The 23698-nt window shown below is 36.4% G+C and overlaps 1 protein-coding gene across 2 annotated transcripts in view; it reads right to left on the reverse strand.

Annotated features, from left to right (window-relative positions):
* Positions 1-23698, reverse strand: part of TMEM245 (transmembrane protein 245) — a 71872-nt gene that overhangs the window by 24907 nt on the left and 23267 nt on the right. For both annotated transcript variants that reach the window (XM_042868905.1, XM_042868906.1), the window contains 7 exons: positions 19098-19202; positions 17697-17779; positions 15342-15432; positions 14475-14573; positions 11414-11545; positions 6233-6355; positions 2356-2501 (listed from right to left, as the gene is read on the reverse strand). In XM_042868905.1, the coding sequence (XP_042724839.1) occupies positions 2356-2501; positions 6233-6355; positions 11414-11545; positions 14475-14573; positions 15342-15432; positions 17697-17779; positions 19098-19202 (779 nt within the window). The remainder of the gene's footprint in view (positions 1-2355; positions 2502-6232; positions 6356-11413; positions 11546-14474; positions 14574-15341; positions 15433-17696; positions 17780-19097; positions 19203-23698) is intronic.

Consider the following 23698-nt stretch of genomic DNA (forward strand, 5'->3'; position numbering starts at 1 on the left):
AAACACGTGAAAAGTAGCTTCATATCCCACATTCTGCAGACCTTACCTCCCATCACATTATCAATTACTGATGTACACTCTTTCCTGCTCCTTTTCTTTCTGCTTCTCTAACATCTTTTTTTTCTTCCCACCAATTCTCAGCACTGACAAATATCTTTGGTCATCTGTGTAACAGACCCATAACCTTAAATCCCCTTTAATACAATCTTCTTTGCAGAATACCCTCGCCTAGGGAAGTTACAATCTATTTTTTGACACTGTTCCCATCCACCCAGAGACACAGTAAAAAGAACAATTTGTGAGACAAGGAAGTTTCAGCTTATAAATCTGCCAACACCTTTCAGAAAAACAGAGATGTTAACCACATGATCAATGAAAACTCAACAGCAGTTTCTCAAGAGAACGGCTAATAATTCTCTGGCAGAATTACTATTTGTTTTTTCCATGGAGGTCTCTCCAAAAGTAATGCCTCCTATTTATTTCCATGGAAACTATGATGAAGAGCACAGCAACAGTATTTGCTAGAGCAAATTCTCAGCTACAAAACACTATTTTTCAACACAGTCACAGTGCATTTTTGCAAGTGACGAGCAAGAGCCTGCTCATAAATATCTGCACAGTCATCTGGAACACGGCTTGTCTTTCATGTCACTGTTACCCCTGCTGAAACACTCCACTACCCATCTCACTGTGCTCACGTCCACTTTATGGTTTCCATCAATGTTCAGCAATCATTGATGAATGTCAATGGGCACAATTTTTTTCTACATGAGGAATTCAGTGACGCACCTTTGCTTCGTATACACTTCCATGTCAGACGCCATTATGCTAGAATGCCCCTCTGCTGACATCTGTCACACAGCAACAAAATATAATGGAATACTGGTGGGAATGTTCAACCTCTACTGCCTTATCACCAACATCTGCCTCTGACATTGTGGGCCAACATAATAAAATAGGAGGCACTGCTTTCGGAGCAGTCCTCATACCTAGGCCGCTCCTTCATTTCAAACTGCTAAAGCACTATCACCGTTCAGCGTCTTACACGATCTAACCTTTAATTGCACAGCATACCTAGAAATAGCTTAACTTCAGTAACAAAAAACAACATTCACTTGTGTGGTACATAATATCATAGAATTGCTCAAGGTGCAAAAAAAGACCTTAAAGATCATCGAGTCCAACCACAACCTAACCATACTACCCTAACCCTAACAACCCTCCACTAAATCATGTCCCCGAGCACCACATCCAAATGGTTTTTAAACACATCCATCACCTCCTTGGGAGCCTATTCCAGTGCTTAACAACCCCTTCTGTAAAGAAGTTTTCCCTCATATCCAACCTAAACTTACCCTGGCATAACTTGAGGCAGTGAGTTTAATACACCAATGGTTTAAAGTCTATTCATGTTTTGTATATATAACACTGTGAGAGATAGTTGTATAGAACTTACAACAGAGACTGTTGGCTTTGTCTAGTCCATCAGTGTTTTGCAAAATGGAGCTATGATATAAAAAATGGATTTACATAAAGTATTTATGCTACTAATGTTAGAATTTCACATTGTTAACAGGTGAAGACTACAGTACCAACTCAAAATTGCTTTCTTGTAAAACCTCTCTGCAGAATACAAAAACACAAAAAATATTTCTTCACTAGTAGTAATAGTTTGTAGTAATTTAGAATGGTAGTAACATGAGAAGGATAACTAAGCATGAAATGATGTGGATGCACTCCACAGGTACAGCAAAATAGTGTTTCAAGTGAGGTAAGGATAATGCTCCCCACTTTTCCACTTTGCTGTAGTTTGGTAGACACAGCGGAGAAGTCTTGAGGAGATTATGAACTGGGTCCCTATCAGACAAAATTGAACTGGAAAATGCACACCAGGAGCCAATCTCACACAGTCCAGCTGCACATGGGTACTTAGTTCTCAAGATTAGACTGAAAATAGTTGCAAGTAACTCACTCCAAAATGAGCACTGTCCTCTGTTTCAACTGTATTACTGTATGAGTCTGCTCATACAGAGCTATACTAGCTGTTAACACCATCACAGCTGCTGTCACCGTGCTCACAGATGAGTTTGGACTGTGATGAGTGGATTCGTTTGCTTAATAAAATATTAGCACTCACTACAGCATCAACCTCTACATTTTTGTTTCAGGTAAATCCAATCGAACTGCTCTTAACAATCAAGGTGGGAAAAATGATCAACGCTAGATTCTTGAAAAGAGGAGATCAGTAACTTGTGTCTTTGAAAAATGAGCTGCTGTAAGTAACAAGTATTTGCAGTTGAACACTTTTTTTTTCTTAAAGAATTATCCAGAAAGGGCAACAGATCAGGAGCATACCTTATTGCTTCCTCCACAGATTGGCCAACTATATTTGAGGAAGGACCTGGTTGAGACAGAGGCGTCAGGCTTATCACCCACTTCACCGGCTTGTAGTACTCATCACTAGAACTCAATAGGTAGAACAGCGTGGTCAGGAAAATCACCTGCAAAACAAACAGGAGTTGTAAATTGAAAGACAATAAATACTTTAAGAACTACAATATGCACATATTTTTCAGAACACTGAACTTGACTGACAAGGCACAAACTACTATTCCACAAGCTTGGAACACAAAGAGCTAGAAGAGTAATTCCACCCCTGCTCCACTACGGACTTAACTAAATAGCAAACATCTTCTAGCCCTTTTCATCCTCTTCACAAAGTCAAAGTCTAGACCAAACAACCAGATGTTGATCTATATTGATCAACCATCTAGACTGTTTCTGTTTTTCCAGCAGAAACCTATACAGCAGATCACAATATTACTAAATAGTAACACCTATTCTTAAAAACAAACAAAGTCAAATAAACTGAGTTGTTTGGGGAGTTACTGTGTGGCTGGTTATGGGATATAGATTAACCAAAAACCCATAAATAGAACATATACAGTTTTTATTTGGCTGAGTATCCTCTCCTATGAGTTTGAAGATAATTTTGGCAGAAGCCACAGCAGTTGTACTCTTTTAATTTAAAGACCAAACTATACCATGAAATCATATTAGTTCCTGGTATCTTGCAGTTCACAATGCTTTACTTATTTTCCTGTCAGTGGGCTCAGCAACTTCTTCAGCTAAAGAAATATACATAATATACAAAAATACAACCAGCCTGAAATAGAAAACCTGAAACAAAAAAAATCCATTCTACTACATGCCACTGGTGAAGTATGGCTCATATTTGCTTTATCTGCAAGCCTTACTTCTTTTGTCTGTCTCCAAGATTTAAAAAAAAAAACTCTCACTTTTCTTATTTTCAGCCTACCAGCACGCTAGAATAAATAAAATCCTCATCTTCTCATAAACCAAATTGTCTGACCAACAGAATTCTCTTAACTTTCAACATTTTATTCTGTCTGCAGACATCTCATGCATTTCCTCTGCACTCTCTTTGAACGTGTTGTTAAAAAAAAAAAATGCAAACAGTATAACGTGCAGTGTTAAGTTACCAGCCTCAACAAATCCATCCATTTATCATCTCTGTTCCTAATTCATTTCTACTCAGTAAAATGTTACTGTTTTTCCCCTCACCACAACCTTTAACTTGGAAGTCACATTCAACTGTTCACCCAATATAACCTCTTTCCAAAACATCACGTACAGACAGGGAATGTACTTCATCTTCCCGAGTATTTAACTTTGGCCTTGATGATAAATCAATCTATCAACTAAAGCAAGTCACTATTTCAGCCCATTTGATCAGCATACTGTTAATATTGATTTTGAGATCATAAAAAACAAACTAAATCAGGCCCTGATTTAGTGGGAAATAACCGATCACCAGTAACAACATCAGCTATATTTTCTTACAACTGCAAGTAAAACCTAAAACCTGAAAGACGTTTTAGCATCCTCAGTAATGCTGTAAACATGGTTGTTTTCTCCTTGGTAAGACATGCCATTTCTCCTGAGCTACTACAGTGTTTTCTTATGTAACTACAAAACTCCCTATCCTGAAGGAGGCACCCAGATATTGGTTAGTCTTCCTTCAGGTGGGATCCGGCTGCAGATCCTCATGGCAGTGAAACTTGCAACAGAAAAAGCCGTGTATTTCTATATGAACAATATCCTCTCATCTTGACACTCACAAAAAGTACACTGAAAAATGGCTCAATTAAATCTTGTTTTATTAGTACAGCTACAGTTAAATTCTTAGAATGCTACGCCTTGAGTGGCTTAGTACATTCAGGGAATGAGGAAATTAACAGCAGCAATCAGACAAAGCTTGATTATCTATGATGTGAGAAGAAAACCTAATTTAAGGCAGGCAATGAACAAGAGCTGGAGATCAGTTAAAGTGTCAACAAGCACAGCACTAGTACTGACAGGAAAAGTTATTCTTTCCTTGTGTCCACGAAAGAAACCTGCTTCCTGAAGGAGCAATGGATCACCAATACAGACACACCCACTTCAACTGCACAACCCAAAGAAGGCATCTGGGATGAACAGCAGTAGAATAAAATTGCGTTAAAGCAAACTAAAAGCTATGAAAAGATAGGAAACCTAACTCAAACCTTCTTAAGACAAGATGCATGTAAAAGCATCAGACAAAATAAAATTAATTTTAGATCAGTTAGTTTTTGGTAGATAAATGTATTGGCTTTAGCACAGAAGTACTGAAATGACAAGAAGGAGCAGCCACAGAATATAATTTAACATGAGCAGCTCGCTGACTTCTCTTAAAATGGTTTCAGTAGAACATTCAGCAGTAAAACTGTATGTCCCTCCTCTACCTCTACAGGCATTTGAAAATGTTCACATCTGTTTGACAAAGTCTCTAATATTTTAGGCATATTCTAACCAGAAAGGCTAAGGCCCTCATCCTTCCTGGTGTGACAGAGGGGACACCTGCACCATTACAAAGGAGGAAGCATGACCACTCCGTGCTGGTTAGATAACTATATTGCTCACAGATATGTGTTGCTAGCTACTGTAGATTTGAGTTTAAGTTGCAATTTACGAAGCTGAAAATTTGTGAATTAGAAACCTCATGGGTTGAAGTGAAGAATGCGTGAAATCACATGTTAAGAGTAGTCTATACATAGGGGATTGTATGTTTATATTTTGCTAATAAGCTCATAAAATGAAGCTTATTTTACAGAATATGTTGTCTTGTAAATTTCAGAGATCCGAAAGGGACTGTTACTCAGATTCAGCCCACAACACAAGTAGAGGAAACTGAGTAGGCTTTAAGGCATTCAGTCTTTAAAAGAGTAGCATATAATGAATCTGATAAAAGCCACTGGACAGCTGATGTTAAATTTTGCATCTGAGCAATGACTGCATTAAGATGATCCGCAATTTGAATTTATCCTTTGTCTCAGATACCATTTCCAATGTGTCACCACAGGTGAAGCTGTAAATGAAGGAAGAAATGAAACACTGCCATGGAATCTTGCTGTTCTCCTCACTAACTAAAGAAGAGGTAATTAGAAAACAACAATAGTGATTCTCTTTAGTTTCAGGCAGTCATTAAATCAAGTCTTGCTGCTATTTGCTCTTTCCTAAATATTGAAAAGAACTCACACAACTGCCTTGAAATATCGTTAAACATTACTTTGATTTTACAACACTGTCTAGAAAGGCCTCCTTTCCTGAACAAGCATCATGACGGTAGTGAAGTTAAACTGGCAAAACGCCTATTTTTCTAACAAACGTTTTTCAGTGCTGAACTAGTAACTAGGACATGGATTTCAGTGAGGCCTTCAAGATCTGTATTTATTTAGTTAAAATGGAATAAGTTGTAGGTCAGAGTTCTTAATATCACACACTGAGATCAAGATGTTCATAAGCTTTCAGCAAAGTTCCATTTAACCTATTTTTTCCCCTCTTCTAAAGGCATTACTTTGTTTAAGGATATGCTTACAAGAATATGCCATAAGATTTCAGCAGTTATTTTGGGTATAACAAGTTACAGCTCAATATCTACATGGCCAGAAACAAAGAGCTTTCAATGAATAGAACGATGGGAAGACTGCCCTGTCCTCAACATGGAAATTACAGTGTGGATTTAGGGTTCCTTTGCCTAGGATGTTCCCTGAATAACTGATTTGAAGGTTGCAACATCTCAATTCGGTAACGTTAGAGAACGCTTTAAGTTTGATTTTCAATGTTACAATATGTGCAATTTGGTCCCTTCAGTAAAACCAATCATATAAACACATAGCATAGTACTTACCACTGAAAGCACAAAATTTAGAAGAGCTGTCCCACTATGGAAAAGGATCGTCACCAATGTTGTAACTGTAGTGAACAAGAGGCTCACATTCCGACTCATCACTATCCAGAGAGACTCCAGGATCTAGAAAAAAAGCAAGGAGGGCAAAAATCAAGCATCAGACTGAATTAGTTAACATACAAAATTGCATTCAGAGTCATTCTCCATCAAGTCATACAAAAAAAAAATAAAAAAAAAAAAAATAAATTTATATATTAAAAAAAAAATAAAATAAAATAATCAATCATCTTCCCTTACCCCCATATTGCAACAGGTAACATTTAACTGGCCAAAGACAAGACCCTAGGCAGATATTTACAAAGTTTTGGGGAATTCTTCTTCCAGTGCTCAAAATAATTTCATCATGTAAAACTGCATAAAATCTAGACTATGTGACATTGTTTACTGTGATCTGTGTCACCACCAATCGAAAGTAGATCACATCTTGGGAGAGAAAACTCAAAAGCATTTCCAAAGCGGAAATGCTAAAGCACAAAGAACATCACAAAGTAGAAATGAAGCTGAAGGCAGCTTCAAATCATGTAATACAATTACTACTTCAATATATTTGTATTAGATGTATGTAAATAAGTTGCATAATTTTCTTAATGTCTGTAGACAACTATACAGGAGATGATTTTGCACAGGGATGCAATAATTAGTCAATTAGTTATGGAAAACTAATCAATCAATGCAGGACAACCTATTAAATCTTTTAGGGGCTTGGGAAACTGACTGCTTATTAATTACAGATACTACAGAGTAGTTTTGAGATATGCCTTTAAATAAAGGATATCCAGTATAGCCAAATTAGTTTATGTCTGGATGCACATGCAACAAGCTAATTAAGGCAGTAACTTCAGGGAATGGATTATCTGGCTGGGAGGTTTTCTTTCAGGATAGTAAACTCCTCAGCATAGGCTATAGCTGTGTAACAGTTTCACTACAAATTTTAGGCTAAGGAGCTCAGAATCTGGAGTAAACAACTGCAATTAATTCAAATGCAGGTATCAGGTGGTTCAATCAATACTGAGAACATTTCTTCTATAAGAACTTTCTTGTTATTCGTCATTCGTCAGAGCTGCTGAGCTAAGTTACCACTAGCACATACTTTGAAATATGCACAAATTGTGCCTCTCAGTGATCTTCAGTTTGACCTCTGAAAGCAAGGGCATGTTTTCAGACTGTATTCATCTGTAGAGTAAGCTCCCCCTAACATAAATTCACAATTACTTATTTCAAAATGTCTCATGAGAAAACAGACACTGCAGACACTAGTCATTGCTGAATATGTTATCAAAAAGCACTCAAAAAATCAACTAACAGTAAAAAAGCAAAACACAAGCCTTTACACTTCTGATTTCACAGTGATGTTTGATTCCTAAACTTCTCTTACTAAAATGAATGCATGGGACTGGAATCATTATGAAGAACAGATGGTATTAGCTATATGCTTATGTAATTACTAGAAGAAAATCTGAGGGACAGAAAATAACGTTACAATATGAGAAAACATTACAATACAAAATTGAGCATCTGAAATTGGATATCAGTCCAACTCGATTTGGAATATACATTTATCAGTCACTGCTAAAGGAACAGACAGAAAAGCCTAACTGAGCTAAAGCTTTCTGTATATGTTTTAATGGAAGGTCTTCTGTCTTCCTGTCTGAGAAATCTCTGAATGAAAAACTGCTGGTAGAATGATGAATACTCTTGTGAAAGAAGCAAGATCAATTTAAGGAGACATGAGCAATTTCTCATATAACATTGAGGGAGTTTTAAGTGATCATTCACAGATTTGGTCAGCAACAATTTGCTTTTTCAAGGTTTCAAATATTACAGAAATGGAGTAAAAGTTACAGATGGAAAAATAAGCAACTGAGAAAGGATTCTCATCTCAGGATACAGTGTGAGGTCAAAAATTTGAGGCAGATGAGAGAACCTACTCTCCCCTAAACTGAGAATAGGACAGAACAAATCCACCCTGGAAATACATCACTGGAAGAACAGTTTAGTACTCTACTGCTTCTACTTAATACTGAAAAAATTCAATGAGGAAACACATCAGGAAACACCCTTGGAAAAAACCAAAGCTATTAAGAAAGGAAAATGATGATTTGGAAAAGCTTACCTTTATATTAAATCTTAAGGCAATTTAATGTTTATATGGCAAATTGCTTCAAAATGATAAGATCTACCTACATCAAACTAAAGCTACTAGAGGTACTGCAACAAACAAGCACGTTTTGAGGGAAATACAGAAGTCTTCTGTGCTTTTATCTGATAATCATAGTTCAACTCCTGAATCAGTGCATACTGTTACGGACAAAATGAATGCCACTAATTCCCCTGCACAGGTATACCAGTGATTTAACAATATGCTTTCAACTCTAATATTAAATTTTCTTCCACTATGGGAAGTGAAACTTTGTAATTTAATTTTATTTTTTAAGTTTTACACCTAGCAGATATTCCTCTTTTTCAAGAAGAACACTTCCTATTATTTCCATAAACGGGAAAGAGCTTATCTGCTTATAATTGCAAGATGACATGGTCTAACAGCTGTGTTTTAAAAGAACATACAGTGATCAGTACTATTCTGAAATATTTCAGAAAGTCATGGGACTAGCAAGAGTTATTCTATGGCAAGCTCTAGCCACGGTCTATGTATAGGTACGCATTACATGCGAGCAGTATAAACTTATTCTTTTTAGAAGTGAAGGAAGTCTCCCTATAGCTGCGTATTCTTTACAGTTACCACTTTCAATAGTCTGTGTTTAAAAACAACGTTGAAGCAGTTTCAGGAATTTACATCTTGCTGTATGCTTAAGAATTACAGGTTAACACTGATTTTAAGTGTTCAAAAGCAGAAACATCCTACAGTTTCAATTATAGCCAAGACACTTAAAAACCCCTCCAGCCTGTAAAGCATAACCAAAACCTAAAGGAAACAAAGAACCTTACTAAACAACAATATCCACAAAAGTGCAAGAAAAAAATCCAAAGAAAAAAAACAAACAGCAAAACAAAAATAAGCTGTCCAAACTATTCTCCAAAAAATCCCCACATCGTTTAAAATATTGATCCTTTCCAGTTCAATATGCTGTTCTACGAACTCACTGCTCCTTTTCTAAGCATCAAGAGAAAGACTGTCACTCTCTCACAAAACACAAATCTGGGAAGCAGTAAGCTTCTGTCGTATCCAAGGATAAATGAAAACCTTGCCATCAAATACCAGACTTAAGTTAGAACTATGATTATTTTTATCATCGCCAAGACTTAATGGTCTGGACAAATACACATCAGATCTTTATTGATTTTCATTGAAACAGTGGGATTAATATTTATGCAGTGGATTTTTTATGAGCTAGCCAGTAAAGAAAATGCTACCCAATAAGGAGTGAAATCAGGATTTAGCATTATACACTAGCGCTGACTGGTTTACAGTCTGTCATGACAAATCTATGCGTATGGAGAAAAAGGACAGGTGCCTCCCCACAGATGATTAGTAACGAGTTCATGGACATAAACAGCAAAGCAAGCCAACTGCTGGCATTTTTCCTTTATTTCCAAAACCAAACTTCAAGATAATGTAAAGCATACTAGATTGAGAAAAAATTTTAATATTGACCTACCTCAAACTTAAATATTTATTCTCTTTTCACTATTTCTCCATTATTTTAGCCTACTTAGACTACTGATGCACACACACTATGGTTTCTAAGCACAATGAAGCAATGAAGTAAAGGAAATGGCTAGCACCTGTTGCGTAGTTCTGTTTCACTTACTCTTTCTTACCTAAAAGCAACACTGATTTTAAATGATGATTTGCTACACATTTTTGTAACGTTGCTTCAGGTACGTACAGTCAACTTTGAGAAAGAATTCAGCAAATTTTCTGTATTAGCTGAAAAGGTTTCATTATTGTAAAAAGTTCCTCTCAACTTCTTGACTCACTTCTTATTTTTTAAATGATAGAAACTGTAACCATTTAAACAGGAGTTGAAGGAAAACAAGGCACACACACCCATCGCTCAAGACCAACAACTGGCTCAAGGCAAATAATAGCTTAAACTGCATCCACAAAAGATTCAAGTTAGGTATAATTAACACTCTTTCAAAATGGATAAATATTAATCTTTAGATATTTCTCAATTATGAGAAATATAACAATAGTTCAGGTCAAAGATGAACTGTGCCAGGGAATGACAGCACGTTACACGCTTCAGACTCAACATCGTTTGTTAGACAAATGTAGTTGCTTCCCTTCTTTTCACTTCCCATGTTTCTTCTCTTCATAAGGTGAAAAGGTCCAGTGCATTAATCCAGGGACTCATACAGTGTAAAATATTAATTTCATTCCCCACAGAACTGTCATAAAAGAGAAATACTGTTGCTATCAACCAAACGAATAATAATTTCAGGAAAAAAAGACTGTACAACACTTGCATTTACATATGTATTTTACATATTTGTGTATGCATGTCACAAACTTATTGGTCAATATTTAATTCATAATCCAGACAGATTACGTATTTAAAACAAATTTAAACACCACCAAATCTACACTTGGCATACATTTCACATAAAAATAACACTGAAGCAAACTAATACTTGGCACGCAACAAATTCCTAGAACAGACAGATGAAGTAAGAACAATTCCAAACAAATGATCTCTAAGAAACAGAAAAGTAAACTACAGAATATGAAGAATTTAAAGCAACTTGCAGGTGACACAGGTAATACTACAACAATCTCAACTAGGAATAGGTTTGAAGCTCGTATCACAGAATCACAGAACCAAAGAATCATAGGAGTTGATGATCTCCAAAGATCCCTTCCAAGCCCAACCCCTGTGCTAAAAGCAAGCTCCCTACAGTAGGTTGAGCAGGAAAATGTATGGGATAACTTGAATAACTCTAGAGAAGGAGATATCAGTGAAGACACTGAAATCAGGAGCTTTTCATCACAATTAATTCTTCTTTGTAGTATGAATACTTCCAAAGGAAGACAAAAATTACTGCAAAGGTACTTACAAACTCTACCAGAGTTTCCATGTACCTGAATGCCATATCCTTAGCAAGAGGAGTAGGAATTAAAACAAGACCAAATTGGTAAAAAGGGCAAACGATACCTACCGAAAGAAATGTTTCAATGTTATCATGAACAAATGAAGCAACATCTTGCCAGTCCAGAATATCTCCAAGCCAGCTGTTCTGACGGTTTATGTGCCATTTGTGTCCTTTGTGTCTTCCAGAATGCGTTACATTCTTAAAGAGAGAGACAAAGATATAAAGGTACCATATATTTGAATAATTAAGACAAACATGAAAAGCTAAAGACTAAGAATTTCTTATAACATGTCCTCTGTGTACCTAAACCGTTAGGTATGCTTTAACTGACATCTTCAAAAATCACTGGAACCAAGGAAGTATTTTTCTGTATAACTGGAAAAATAAAAGCTGACAAAAAAACTATAGTTAATTATCTGATGCAATTACAGTTATATTGTACTAATGCATCTCACTTAAACATTAGTGTGACAGCTTGACAAAGACAGTGGTATCTATTTTGCTCTTTAGGAAAGCAGAGAACAAAGAAGTAACAATTTCAGTTACTGCATACATAACTTGCTGATGGCAACACATAACTTCTTCTAGTGCAATCCATAAAGAATAATAAAAGAAGACACAAGAAGAACTATTTTTCTCACACTGTGTCTTCCATTGGAAACATTCACTCATTCAAAATCTACAATCTAAACCAGAAGTATGTAGGATTTCTTTTGACTACACAGCTTTGTAGCTGCAAAACAACAAAACAACAGGAACTGATCGTAACAGTCATAAATACAGCAGGTAGTTGCTCAGGTGGCTACATCCGAATTATGAAGTAGATTCTGAGCAACAGAACCAAACAAAAACCCTCACAACTGAACGGGCTAAAAGGAGGGGTTCTCCTTGAAGATGACACTTTAATTGCAGTTGCCATCATCTTCCAAGTGATTTCTTCTTCCATTATTATACATAAGCTCAATAGCAATTAATCTTTTACAACATCTCCAGAACTTTTAAAAATATATACTATTTGCTATCTGCTGATCTTTTATCAAAGTGGAAGTTAATGACTGAATCCACATTTTGTTGGCAATTCTTCCTCAACTCTGCAGCTTTCGTGTAAGAATATTACCTTACAGCCTAGAACAGGACTATGCAGGCCTCAGAATAAAGCATAACTATGCTTGTACTAATGGAGAACTTGAAAGCTCCACTGAGATACCATTAGATTTGATACAGATGTCTTGCATGCTGGAAATATCATATGGTTTACTAGTTTTCAGTTACTCTGAAAGGCTCCACGAGGTAACTGCAATACTGCAGGAGGAAATAGCCAGGAAGTCACCCAAGTTTGACTTGTAAATGGACATGGAGCATGACAGAAGGAGCAAGATTACAAATCAACTCTGGGACAGTTACCTGCAGCCCTCAGATGAGTGCCAGCCCATCATGCCCCTGCTAACTTAAGGTCTCTAATGTGCAACTAGTAACTGGAGAAAAAAAACCTAAGACCACAAGTAGCATCAATCTACTCCTGCAGATCTTTTTCATGTTTTGATTGCTAGGGAAGCCACTTGCCACTGTGCTCTACTACAGCATTTACAAGATCAAAACCTCATAGTCTCCCCCCAAACAACAATCTGCAGAAAAGAAATAATATAATGCAACTCAGAGATTCAACATACTGACGCAACAATGTACTTCTGTGGCACATGCCCAACTGAACCATACAGAGCCGCTGCACATCTAGTTACAACACCAAAAGCATTAGTATTTGGCTAAATATACAACATCGACTAGACCCACATTCTTTTCTTCCAGCAAAATCTCTTGTAAAATGGAACAGCTTAGGTAGGAAGAGATTTTAAAGCCTTGGTTGCAATCCCACTGCCATCAGCAGGGCTGCCACCCACTAGATCAGGCTGCCCAGGACCCCATCCACCCTGGCCTCGAATGCCTCCTGGGGCATCCACAGCTTCTCTGGGAAACTGTGCCAGTGCCTCATCGCCCTCCAAGTAAAAAACTAACACCTAACATAAATATTACCTGTTTTAATTTAAAGCCATTCCCCCTTGTCCTATCACAGTTTGCCCTTGTAAAAATTGGTCTTCCTCCTGTTTATACGCTCCCTTCAAGGACTGCAATATCGCAACAAGGTCTCCCTGGAGCCTTCTCTTCACCAAGCTAAACAAGCCCAACTCCATCAATCATTTTTCACAGAAGAGATACTCCAGCCCTCCAGTCATCCTGAGGACCCACTCCAATAGCTCTACATGCTTCCTGTACTGGGGCCCCCAGGCCTAGACACTGTATTCCAGATAAGGTGTCATGAGGGCAGAGCAGAAGGGGACAGTCACAGCCTTTGCCCTGCAGGCCACCGGTCTTCTGATGCAGCCCAAGACACAGTCGGCCTTCCAGACTGTGAGCTACCACTCTACCAGCTCGTGTCCTTTCACACCAGCCATCTCTTTGCTGCATGACTTTGCTTTTTATTCTGCCAGCATCTGTCCATTCTTCCCCACAGCAGGCAGAGAAGAGAGTGGGAATGAAAGAACAGCTTTCTACTTTCAGTTCTTCTGTAGATATAGTTTTCTCTCTTTTACATGTTGCTATTTCAAATGCATCACAGCTAATGAATTGCTTTCTTCTTCCTTTACTGGCAAGAAGCATTGACATCACAAAAATTTAATTTTTATCAACTTTTGAAGATTCAATGTGCAGAATCAGAATTCAGAGAACCCACTACTGGAATTCACAAAAAAATGCATTTAAAGATTAACTTTTTCATTTAAAATTCAAATCAATAAAAGATACACAAATCACACAGAATACCAGCTTTTTCCCAACCCCTTAGTGTAACAAAAATTCAAAAGAAAGCTCTGAACTAGGAGTGACTAAATATGAATAATGAACAAAGAACATATTAAATTGCAGGCATAAAAACACGTTGAAGGGCATAATTCTGAATATACTCAAACTTATGCACTTGGGATTTTGCTTTGTTTCTTTGTAATATCAATTTTGTATCATTATGATATTTACTCAGCAGTTCAAGCTTCTTGCTAATCTTATATGCTTAGCATAATTGTCTGAAGACAGTAAGTGATAGTTTATATAAATATAATTTAAACAAGCTACCCACCTTCACAAACCAACAATGATAAAGCCTGTCCCAAAGCTCCAGCACTTGTTTTTCAATCACAGCGGTGTTGTTCACTTTTTCTCCTAAAATTTTATGAAGCTGAAACATATACAACTCTTATCACATAGGACAGAAGGTAGCTGGCATCTACTGACAAACTCAAAGGTAGACAAATCACACAGAATTATCAGAATAAAGGTATAATCCAATCCCAAATAATTAGAAGACCTGAGTTTCAGTATGGAATATACTCTTGAAATCAATATGATTCAAAACAAAGATTTTTTTGGTAAAACATTCTGCTACACTAAGCTGAAGGCTTCTTTCTGCACTGAAAAACTAATGCTGCCTCTAAAATGCTTAATCCAATTTATCCCTGATCTTATTCAGAGTAAACATTTCAATCTATGTGAGAATCATGCGATCTTGGCAAATTCTCCTGAAGAAAGTTGATTTAAAAGTAAACAAATGAAATATAAATTTACCACATGCAGTCCATGTAGAAATTAGAATACACATGGTTAAAAAAAAGCACATTTTCTAAAATTGGACAGTTAAAGTCAAATGAAAAATTAGTCATCTTTATTTGATATATTTTCACTGGCAATCTTACTAAAATGAAGTTAGATTTTTCAGCTCTTATAAACAGACATTTCTCTAATTAGAAAATCTATTGAAATCACTCCCACTGCCTTCCTTCACTCACAGACTGAAATTAGAAAGAATAGATCTGCTAACAAAACAGTTAATCACATGAAAAACAGGGTCACAGAGAAAAACCTTTTTATTTCATTTTTACTTATACAAAATACAGGAGTCCAGAACGTAATTTAAAAAAACAAAAAAACCAAGGGAACTGTTTCTCACCTTGTGTGTAATCCATTCTCTGCCATATTGGTACACATTATTTGCTGCTGAGTTGAGCGCCTTCTGAAAAACCTGGGCTTCTGGAAGCCAGCTGTTGTATTTCATTTTATTTTTTTTTTTAAGAAGAAAACAAAGTTATCTGCTACATATTTTACCCATTTCATTACACCTGAAACATATTACCAATTAACATACAGAAACAACAAAAAATAGCTAAGAATATATATATAAGAATGTATTACAGCTAGAGTACTTTGTTCTTATGTGTCAAAGAGACAATTTTTTGTTAAGCGGAGCACAATTCAACATATCATATGCCATTACATTTGTAATTCACTACAGTACCCACAACCTTAGCTCAATTGCTATCTCAACGTTTTCAAGAGAGCCTTATTCATATTTCACCCTTATAATTTTTTCTAGTGTTCTAGTTTTCTGAAAATATTACATGAAGCAGTCTTTTCTAGTTACAAAGACATCCTTCTCAACTATGAGCTGAATGCAAATTGTCAGTTAATGCGACTTCTCTGCATAAGCAAGATGAATTAACGGGTTACAATACCACTTATTTCTAAGACTCTAGCAAGTTATCTGCTTACAAGAATCTTCATGTCACTTCCATGTCATGTCACAAATCACAACGTGACTCATGTCACTTTCAAATAACAGACTTATTGAGCTGCCAACATTTCAACAATTCTGAATACAGGGAGTGCATTCCCTAACTTTTTTTTGACATTGTCATTCAATTACTGATGTTAAAGCCCTTCAAATAAAAAAAAAAAAAAAAAACAAAAGGAAAAAAAAACGTTTGGGAATCGAAACTGCTGCATTTCTTGAGTTAACTCAATATGGAAGCCTTCCTGTGCATATAGCTCTTCAGAAATGTCGTCAAATTCCAGTGCAGAACATTTCAGTAACTCATTTCTACACATAATCTACGTATTAAGTATCAAGCTCTGAAATCTAAGCTTGTTACATTTGACAGAAGGTGTACTTATTCCTAATGAATTAATACATGGTGTTTTGAATGCTTCTAATTTGGAGGCAGAAACTGCAACTAAACATCCTAAATAAAATTCTGCTAATTACTCAGCTAATACTCCAGAATCCTCAGCATGTGAGTAAGCTTTGGACTTTCAAACTTCCATTTTCATTACTCCTACTTATTTTCATCCTGTGGCAAAATGGGAAGGCTAAATGATACAGCAGACGTCACAAAGGAATAAACAAATGCATTTAAGTCGTCTCTTTTGACCGAGATTACTTCAGTTTTGCTCAAACGTTATCACAGCATTTCTCAACAACACCATTTTAGTTATATTTTTGAGAATTCCCCTTGCTCCTACAATACAGTTTCTTTCAATCTTATTAAACCATTGTCACTTCTGTGAGAAGGTGCCCTTGACAATGTCAACAATTCTCATCTAGGAGATGATTCTTTTTTCCCCATGAAGTGCCCTGACTTACTTTCACTCAAGGTCTGTTTAGCCAAAGCAGAACAAAAGCAAATCTGAATAATCTCCCTTTATTACCTATTCCCTCTCCACTGTTAACACAATCAGTTTGCTCACCACTGCACTCTTATTATTCATCTATGTTCGTTTACTTCATAATATTCTCCCTTCCTTAATATTTACCTTGTTTTAGCTGTAATCGTTACGTATATCATATCTAGAGTCTTTCCAGTGTACATAATATCTGCTCTAAATAGGAATATCCTTTCCTAAATGATTCATACCAAACTTTCACTATCCACCACTCTTTCTATCCCTGAACTCTTTTGGTTTGACCCAGAAACATTTCTTTCAAACTCAACTCTGTCAAAGGCATTCTGCAGTCAGCTCCCTACATGGAAAATTTAATTCAGCTTTCAGCTCGGTCTTTTAGAGCATTCTTCACCATTACTTTTCTTTTCTGGGCAAAAGTGGAAGAAATTTTGACCACTATTCTCTGTATTATGCAAGTTTTTTTCCTCCAAAATTTTAACTACAGAGGTTTATTCAGCAGTCCTTCTCCACCAACGTTCAAACAGTTCTCAGATGAGATACCACATGCCTCTCCTGCAGAATAATGGATAAACATTGCTACTTCCTGACACTTCAGCTTCTACATCTGCCTGCAACAGTCACTCCCATTTCTGTTCACCTACAGAATTAAGCTAAAAACAAAAAAAAAAAACAACAAAAAAAAAGGGAAGAGGGAAGAGGGAAGAGGGAAGAGGGAAGAGGGAAGAGGGAAAAAACCCTCCCCCCATAAAAAGAAACAAACAACAGAACAACCAAACTATCTGTAAGAGCACCTGGAAGCTTGTTCATCCACCCTATACTATTCGCTTAACTTCAGCATTCTTACTTTGCCCATTCTGGGTGACTGGCTACTGTCTCATTGATCAAGCTGCTCGTGACTTGAATCATGTGAACACTCTCTTGATGTACCTAAATTAAATACAGAGAGAAGAAATGTCATGTAATGCAAACTGGAACTCTACCTACTTTGAGAGTCTTTTTATTTTTTTTTGGACTGGGTGGGGATGGGCTAGTAGCCCGTTTTTGACAGATTGAAAGAGTAATTCTTAAAACTCAGAAGACCCACTGTGAGCCATGAAGTAGCATTAACTCAGAAAAGAAATCAGTGTAATAAACGACAGTCTGTTCTGACAGTTTTGGTCACGCACTGTTTAATTAACAATGGCAAATGGAAATTTAAACCTCGTCTCATCAACTGGAAAAATAATACCTGGGGATATTATAGCAAAATAATATCTAACTACAGCTGTGCTGTCAGAGAAGGACTAAAATACGAAACATTTAAGTTTCAGATAGGACTTTCCAAGGTATGGATCAAAGAACCGTAAAAATTAATGAATGCTCAGTTCTAATATGATCAACCACACTAAGAAGTGCCTCACCAAATTAATTCTTCAATAAGAAAATAAAAGACATCATATATAAATATCTTAATGTTTCTTTTCTGACTGTAAAAAAGCTTTAGGCTGGAATATCTGCACAGCTTTTAAAGCCTTCAATTTTAAGCACTCAATATTATGCAAGTTTACATTTTGGAGAAATGAGACTGACATCAGAATCAATCTGATATTTGTTTCACAGCTCTATTCAGGCAAACCATTCAGTCTCCACTGACTGCGCCAAGTAAGAATACAGCTCCATAAAAAAAAAAGGGGAGGAAAATAAAAGGAAAAAGCAAAACAGAACAAAACAGAAAATATGGGTGACCTCTTCTGGTGAAAAAAAAGAAGATCAACCACAATTCAAAAATGAATTGCAACGAGCATCTGAATCTCAGCACATTTTAACTTCGAATGGGATACTATGGGGTTATTACAGACAATCACACAAACAGACAAACACACCTTAAGCATTTTACAAATACGGTTTTGATGCAAAGTAAATTCAAAAAAAAAAATTCTAAGCAACTCCACGACTGACATGAAAGCTGTAACCAGATGCAAAACAAAACTGTTACATTAATACATAAGCTAACAACTGCACTTCTAGAATGAATTTCAAATCCCCAAATGTCTACAGATTGGTTTTGTTACATATAAATATATAAATAAATACACGTGCATTTCTTCTCAGAAATCTTGGAATGGTAATAAATTTGACTACAGAACATTTCATTCCTCAATACTTCAAAAGGTTCTTTAAGCTACACAATTTTGCATAAACATCAGTAACTTTCATTCAGCTTTTAAACATGAGCTCTGTGACACCGTTCTTCAGCGCACCGTACCTTTGCAGTAAGGAGCAGGGCTAGGAGAAGGGTTCCTATCACTAGCAAAAATATTATGAAAATGCTGATTATTTTATCTAGCATTTTCTCCAACCACACGATCATCTGTGCAGAAAAAAAAAAAAAAAAAGAAAAAAATCATGGCATATAAACTAATCTCCAATGAAAGCAACGTTAGATGCTATCTGGCAGCACTGTTATCTTTACTTACAACTGGAATGCAAAATTAGGCTCTAATCAAACAGCGTTAATGCTCAAGCTTTGAGATGGACAATTAACAAGCAATGTTAGGATGATTAAGGCCATGGTATGACATGTGGTTTTGCAAACGACATTTACACGTTACCACAAGACACAGCAAGCTCTCTGCAATGCAAATAATAATTCAACATTTACTTAGCCGACCTAAAGAGGCTGCATTCACTTCAGCTACCAACCTAGAAACTGACTTTGTTTCCTGTCCTTCACCAACTTGGAAACTTACGGGTACTATTTGCACAGAAGTTAACAAGGCATGCTGTTAAGTATGACCATGACTTTGGAACCTGAATAGCTAGTAGCTATCTAAATGACTACTGAGATATTTCTGCAAATAACCAAACGTTTAAAGCTGCTTATCACCTTCTGAACTTAAGCTGAAGGCTTTCTAAATTACTAAATTTCTAGTCAATTATTCTGTACTGAATATTTTCATCAAATTTCAAACTGGAAAGATTCTCAGTATTATATATGAATCAGATAAAACTACTCATACATGGAACAAGCATGTTTGTTGTTCTGTTGGTTTATGGAAAGGCACATTCTGTGCATGTCTACAGGTAACAATGATACCACTTCAGATTAGAAAAATTTTGCTGATGTCATTCAAAACATGAGAACTGCTGAACTACATGATTATTCACAGTGCAAGCTAAGCTTTCTCATAAATCAATTGACTATCCACACAAAAAGTTGAGAAAGCTCATGCAAGTATGACCAAGCACATTTTTCTAGATTTTATATATAGTTCAAGTACCAAATTTTATTTTTATTCCATCTGGCATCAAAAAATACAATTGTAAAATCTGAGCTTTAAGAGAACCAAAGTTAATGACAATATGCAGGAGAAGAAAGTATTTCCAAGTGAGTATAAGTTACGTATCCAGAGATTAGGATGATAACTCTTTGCATACAGTTCTTCCCAAACTACTGAGCTTACCAATGGTTTACATTTGTAAACCACTTCTTCCCTCACTATTTACCCCACTCCTACATAGGAAATCAACAACCAGTAACTACTATGCACTGCTGTATGTCTGAATTTCTTAACACAGAAGTTATACCTCCTGCTTGAAAAGCAACAGAAGCTCATCCTGTAACATTTAAGCAGTTAATACACATAAAGCTTTGAGAGGAAAAAAAAAAAAGCTTAAAGTTTTTACAACCAATTCCTTGTTTGATCTGAATCACGACAAGGATTACATTCAGCATTTTAGAACTGTTGTTAAAAATACTGAAAAAAAGCTGAAAGAAAGCAAACAGGAACTAATGCTGAGCCAGCAAGTTTCTATGGCAAGATCTACATGACCTGCAGAAAGGAATTCTGTAGAACTGGAAGGAATCTGCAAAACCTTACGCCTTGGATATTTTTAACATTTTCCCCCCATTGCTGAAATATCTCTGCCATCAGAAATACCATATGTTGGGGGGAGAGGTTACTTGCCTGTAGCAATAGCGCAACTTTCAAAAAAATTCTGACTAATTTCTACTTGGGGCTGTTAACTCTTTGGAAACAAGACAGAAAACAGGATTTGCTGTGCCCTTCCACATTTCACATGAATTAAGCAAGAGAAGCAAAAATGAAAGCCCCTGTTTTGAAGGTGAGAATCAAAAACTATCCCTGAAAACAATCAGTGGCCAGGAAGGGAAAACTTATGGCATGCATTTTAAACTGAAGTTATAGAAAAAGACAATAAAGCTTCCCTTGCTATTCCTTAGTCAAAGTAAAAAATAATTCTTATTTACTTTCTAAGTTAGAGACAAAATCAACTCATTACTTAGTCTCATCTAGAACTCGAACCTGTCTCACTGCTAACATCTCTAGCTGCATGAGAATACCCAACAGGAAGAATCTCATCCAGCAGCATAGGCTAGACTTTCTACGTGTTTTACCACCACAGTGACTACTGGAAGAAGAAAAAGCTCTAAAAAAATCAGGATGAGGACCCTATGAACATCACCAGCAAGGATCTTTTCTTGATGCTTCTCACTGCAGGTTGGAATTATAATGCCTTTGAAGTGCAGCTGCAACATGTGTGAAGTCTCAATTACTTTTAATCTAGTTAGCAAAGTAATGGCCATGCTGATGCTGCACTAGCATAGACAGCAACCTCAGGCATGCAAGCCCACTTTGTGTTTATTTCTTGGGCAGGTAGCCTATGCAATCTACACGGAAGCCAAGTGCAGCATGCCTATGGGTACCTCAATCACATCTCTCACAGCCTTAAGAAGATCAACATTACACAACTGTTACAAACAAAACAGAGTAGAGATCCAAATTGGATTCAGTATATTCATAATAAAAGCAGATGCACAACATTATCTTAAGGTTATATTTATTCTGCCTCCTTTAATTTGCTTGCTATTAAGCTTCCCTCCCTTCCTCTACATTTACCTGCAACACTTCAGTAGGAAGCGCTCACCCTGGCACACTCACATTAAATAATTCACTGGTACTAGCTTAGTACTGCATGTAAGTTAGAATGCTAAATTCCTGCATACTTGTACTTACCACTGAATCAGGCCATCCCTTTACATCTCTTCTGTAAATCACAGACACACACACAAATACAAACACACTGACTAAACACTAGTCATCAGCCAGAGATCATGAAATTCTAAATTCAGTTCTGAGCTTCTTCATCTAAAAATCAGTTAACAACAAGAAGCTGATGCTGCCACAACATCCAAAATTATGCAACGGTAAGCAAAGCCAGGCTCCTAAGCTACAGAAGGTCACACTTTTAAAACCAAACTGAGAGGTTAAAAAGTTGTGATAGACTGACTGCAAAAAGCTATCTTAAATTTTCAAGGTTTTAAAAGAAAAGGCATCAACTTTAAAAACATTTTTTTTAGAATACATCTCAAGGTAGAAATAAGTTTCTAAGCCAAGTTGCACTCTTTTAAAATGCCTCTCAAATATCTTCAAGTACGCCCTGCTTACAACTTTCATATCATGATACAAAGCCCATTACAGTGAGCGCAAGAAGACTTCTGATCACGTTTACCAATCAGGAATCACACTATCTAGACAAGTTATGCAGTAAGATCCATAATTTATGAATTCATATTTTAGTGTCCTCAAACTGCACAGCCATCAGAACATTTTTTTAAACCATTTTATGAACTGCACTTCACACACAGTGACGCATACCTGGACATCCATTCCACTTTCATTAACTGTACATGAAATTACCAACAAGGGTGATTTCTTTCTAAACACTATTTCACCACCTATCAGGATTCTTTTTTTCCCCATACCTTTTTAGACAGCAGACTTGATAACATTTTCCTTTAGTTCAATTAATATTCGATATCATCTTATTAATATCATCCGGTGAGAATAAGGGAAGGTTATAACTGTAACACAACTCACACTAGGCGGAAATGAATCGTATGAATAGCTAAGTTAACACTGGAGAACAATCTAGATGAGCCCACTCATACTTATGTCCCTCCAACAACAACAGTATTTAGTAATCCTAAAGATTCCTGCCATGTACAATGTCACAGAACAAATCATGCTAACCCTACCTATTCTCCACTTTGGGTGGTATCTGCACATTAAACACAATTATACATCATTCTTGTCTGCTAAAGAAAAATTCAAGCAGCTCTTTGACAGCTCTTGGAATAGGAAGAAAAAAAGCTAAGGTTTATCACTGGCAGCCCCAGACAGTCACCACTTCAGACTCTGTCATTTGTGCGATTGTCAGTGGATTATCGGTAACTTATGTTAGCATTCCCAAACATAATTCCCTGCGGAGTAGCAAAAAAGAGAAAGGCCCAGAGGAAGTAACTTTTCAAGTGACTGCAGCTGTTCTATGTTGTAAGTCTCCTTCATTCTTTGCCTCTGGTAGAGCATTTTTTTTTAAATTAAGAGGAAAAAAAAACAAAACAACCCTCAAGAACCTGATATATTTCTTGTATCTTCTTGTTTTGCTTTTTTCTTTACCTTGACTATAATGCTATCATTACTTGCTCATCATGCACAGAAGTCAACATTATATGCAACACTACAAGACTACAAAGATCTCATCCTATAAAAATATGAAGTCAAACATTAGTTTCAAAATCATCTCCTGGGATCTACATAATCCTCTTCTAAGAAACTGTATCTGTAGGTTTTTGACCAATAATTCACTTTTCTAATATAAAAAACACCAAAAACTCAGAGTTCAAAGTAATAGCAAGTAAATTATTCTTACAGCATATCAATATTTAAAAAAAAAAGATCCATATGACTGAGTTGAGTATGACTGCTTTTTTGCAAGTAAAATTCAGAGACACGAGTAGTGAAAACTGAGCTTTTACTGGTGATTCACTGAACTTAGCAGCCCACC

Source organism: Lagopus leucura, unplaced genomic scaffold (assembly GCF_019238085.1).
Source record: "Lagopus leucura isolate 7727_CA_CO unplaced genomic scaffold, USGS_WTPT01 Super-Scaffold_100002, whole genome shotgun sequence".
Taxonomy (NCBI): domain Eukaryota; kingdom Metazoa; phylum Chordata; class Aves; order Galliformes; family Phasianidae; genus Lagopus; species Lagopus leucura.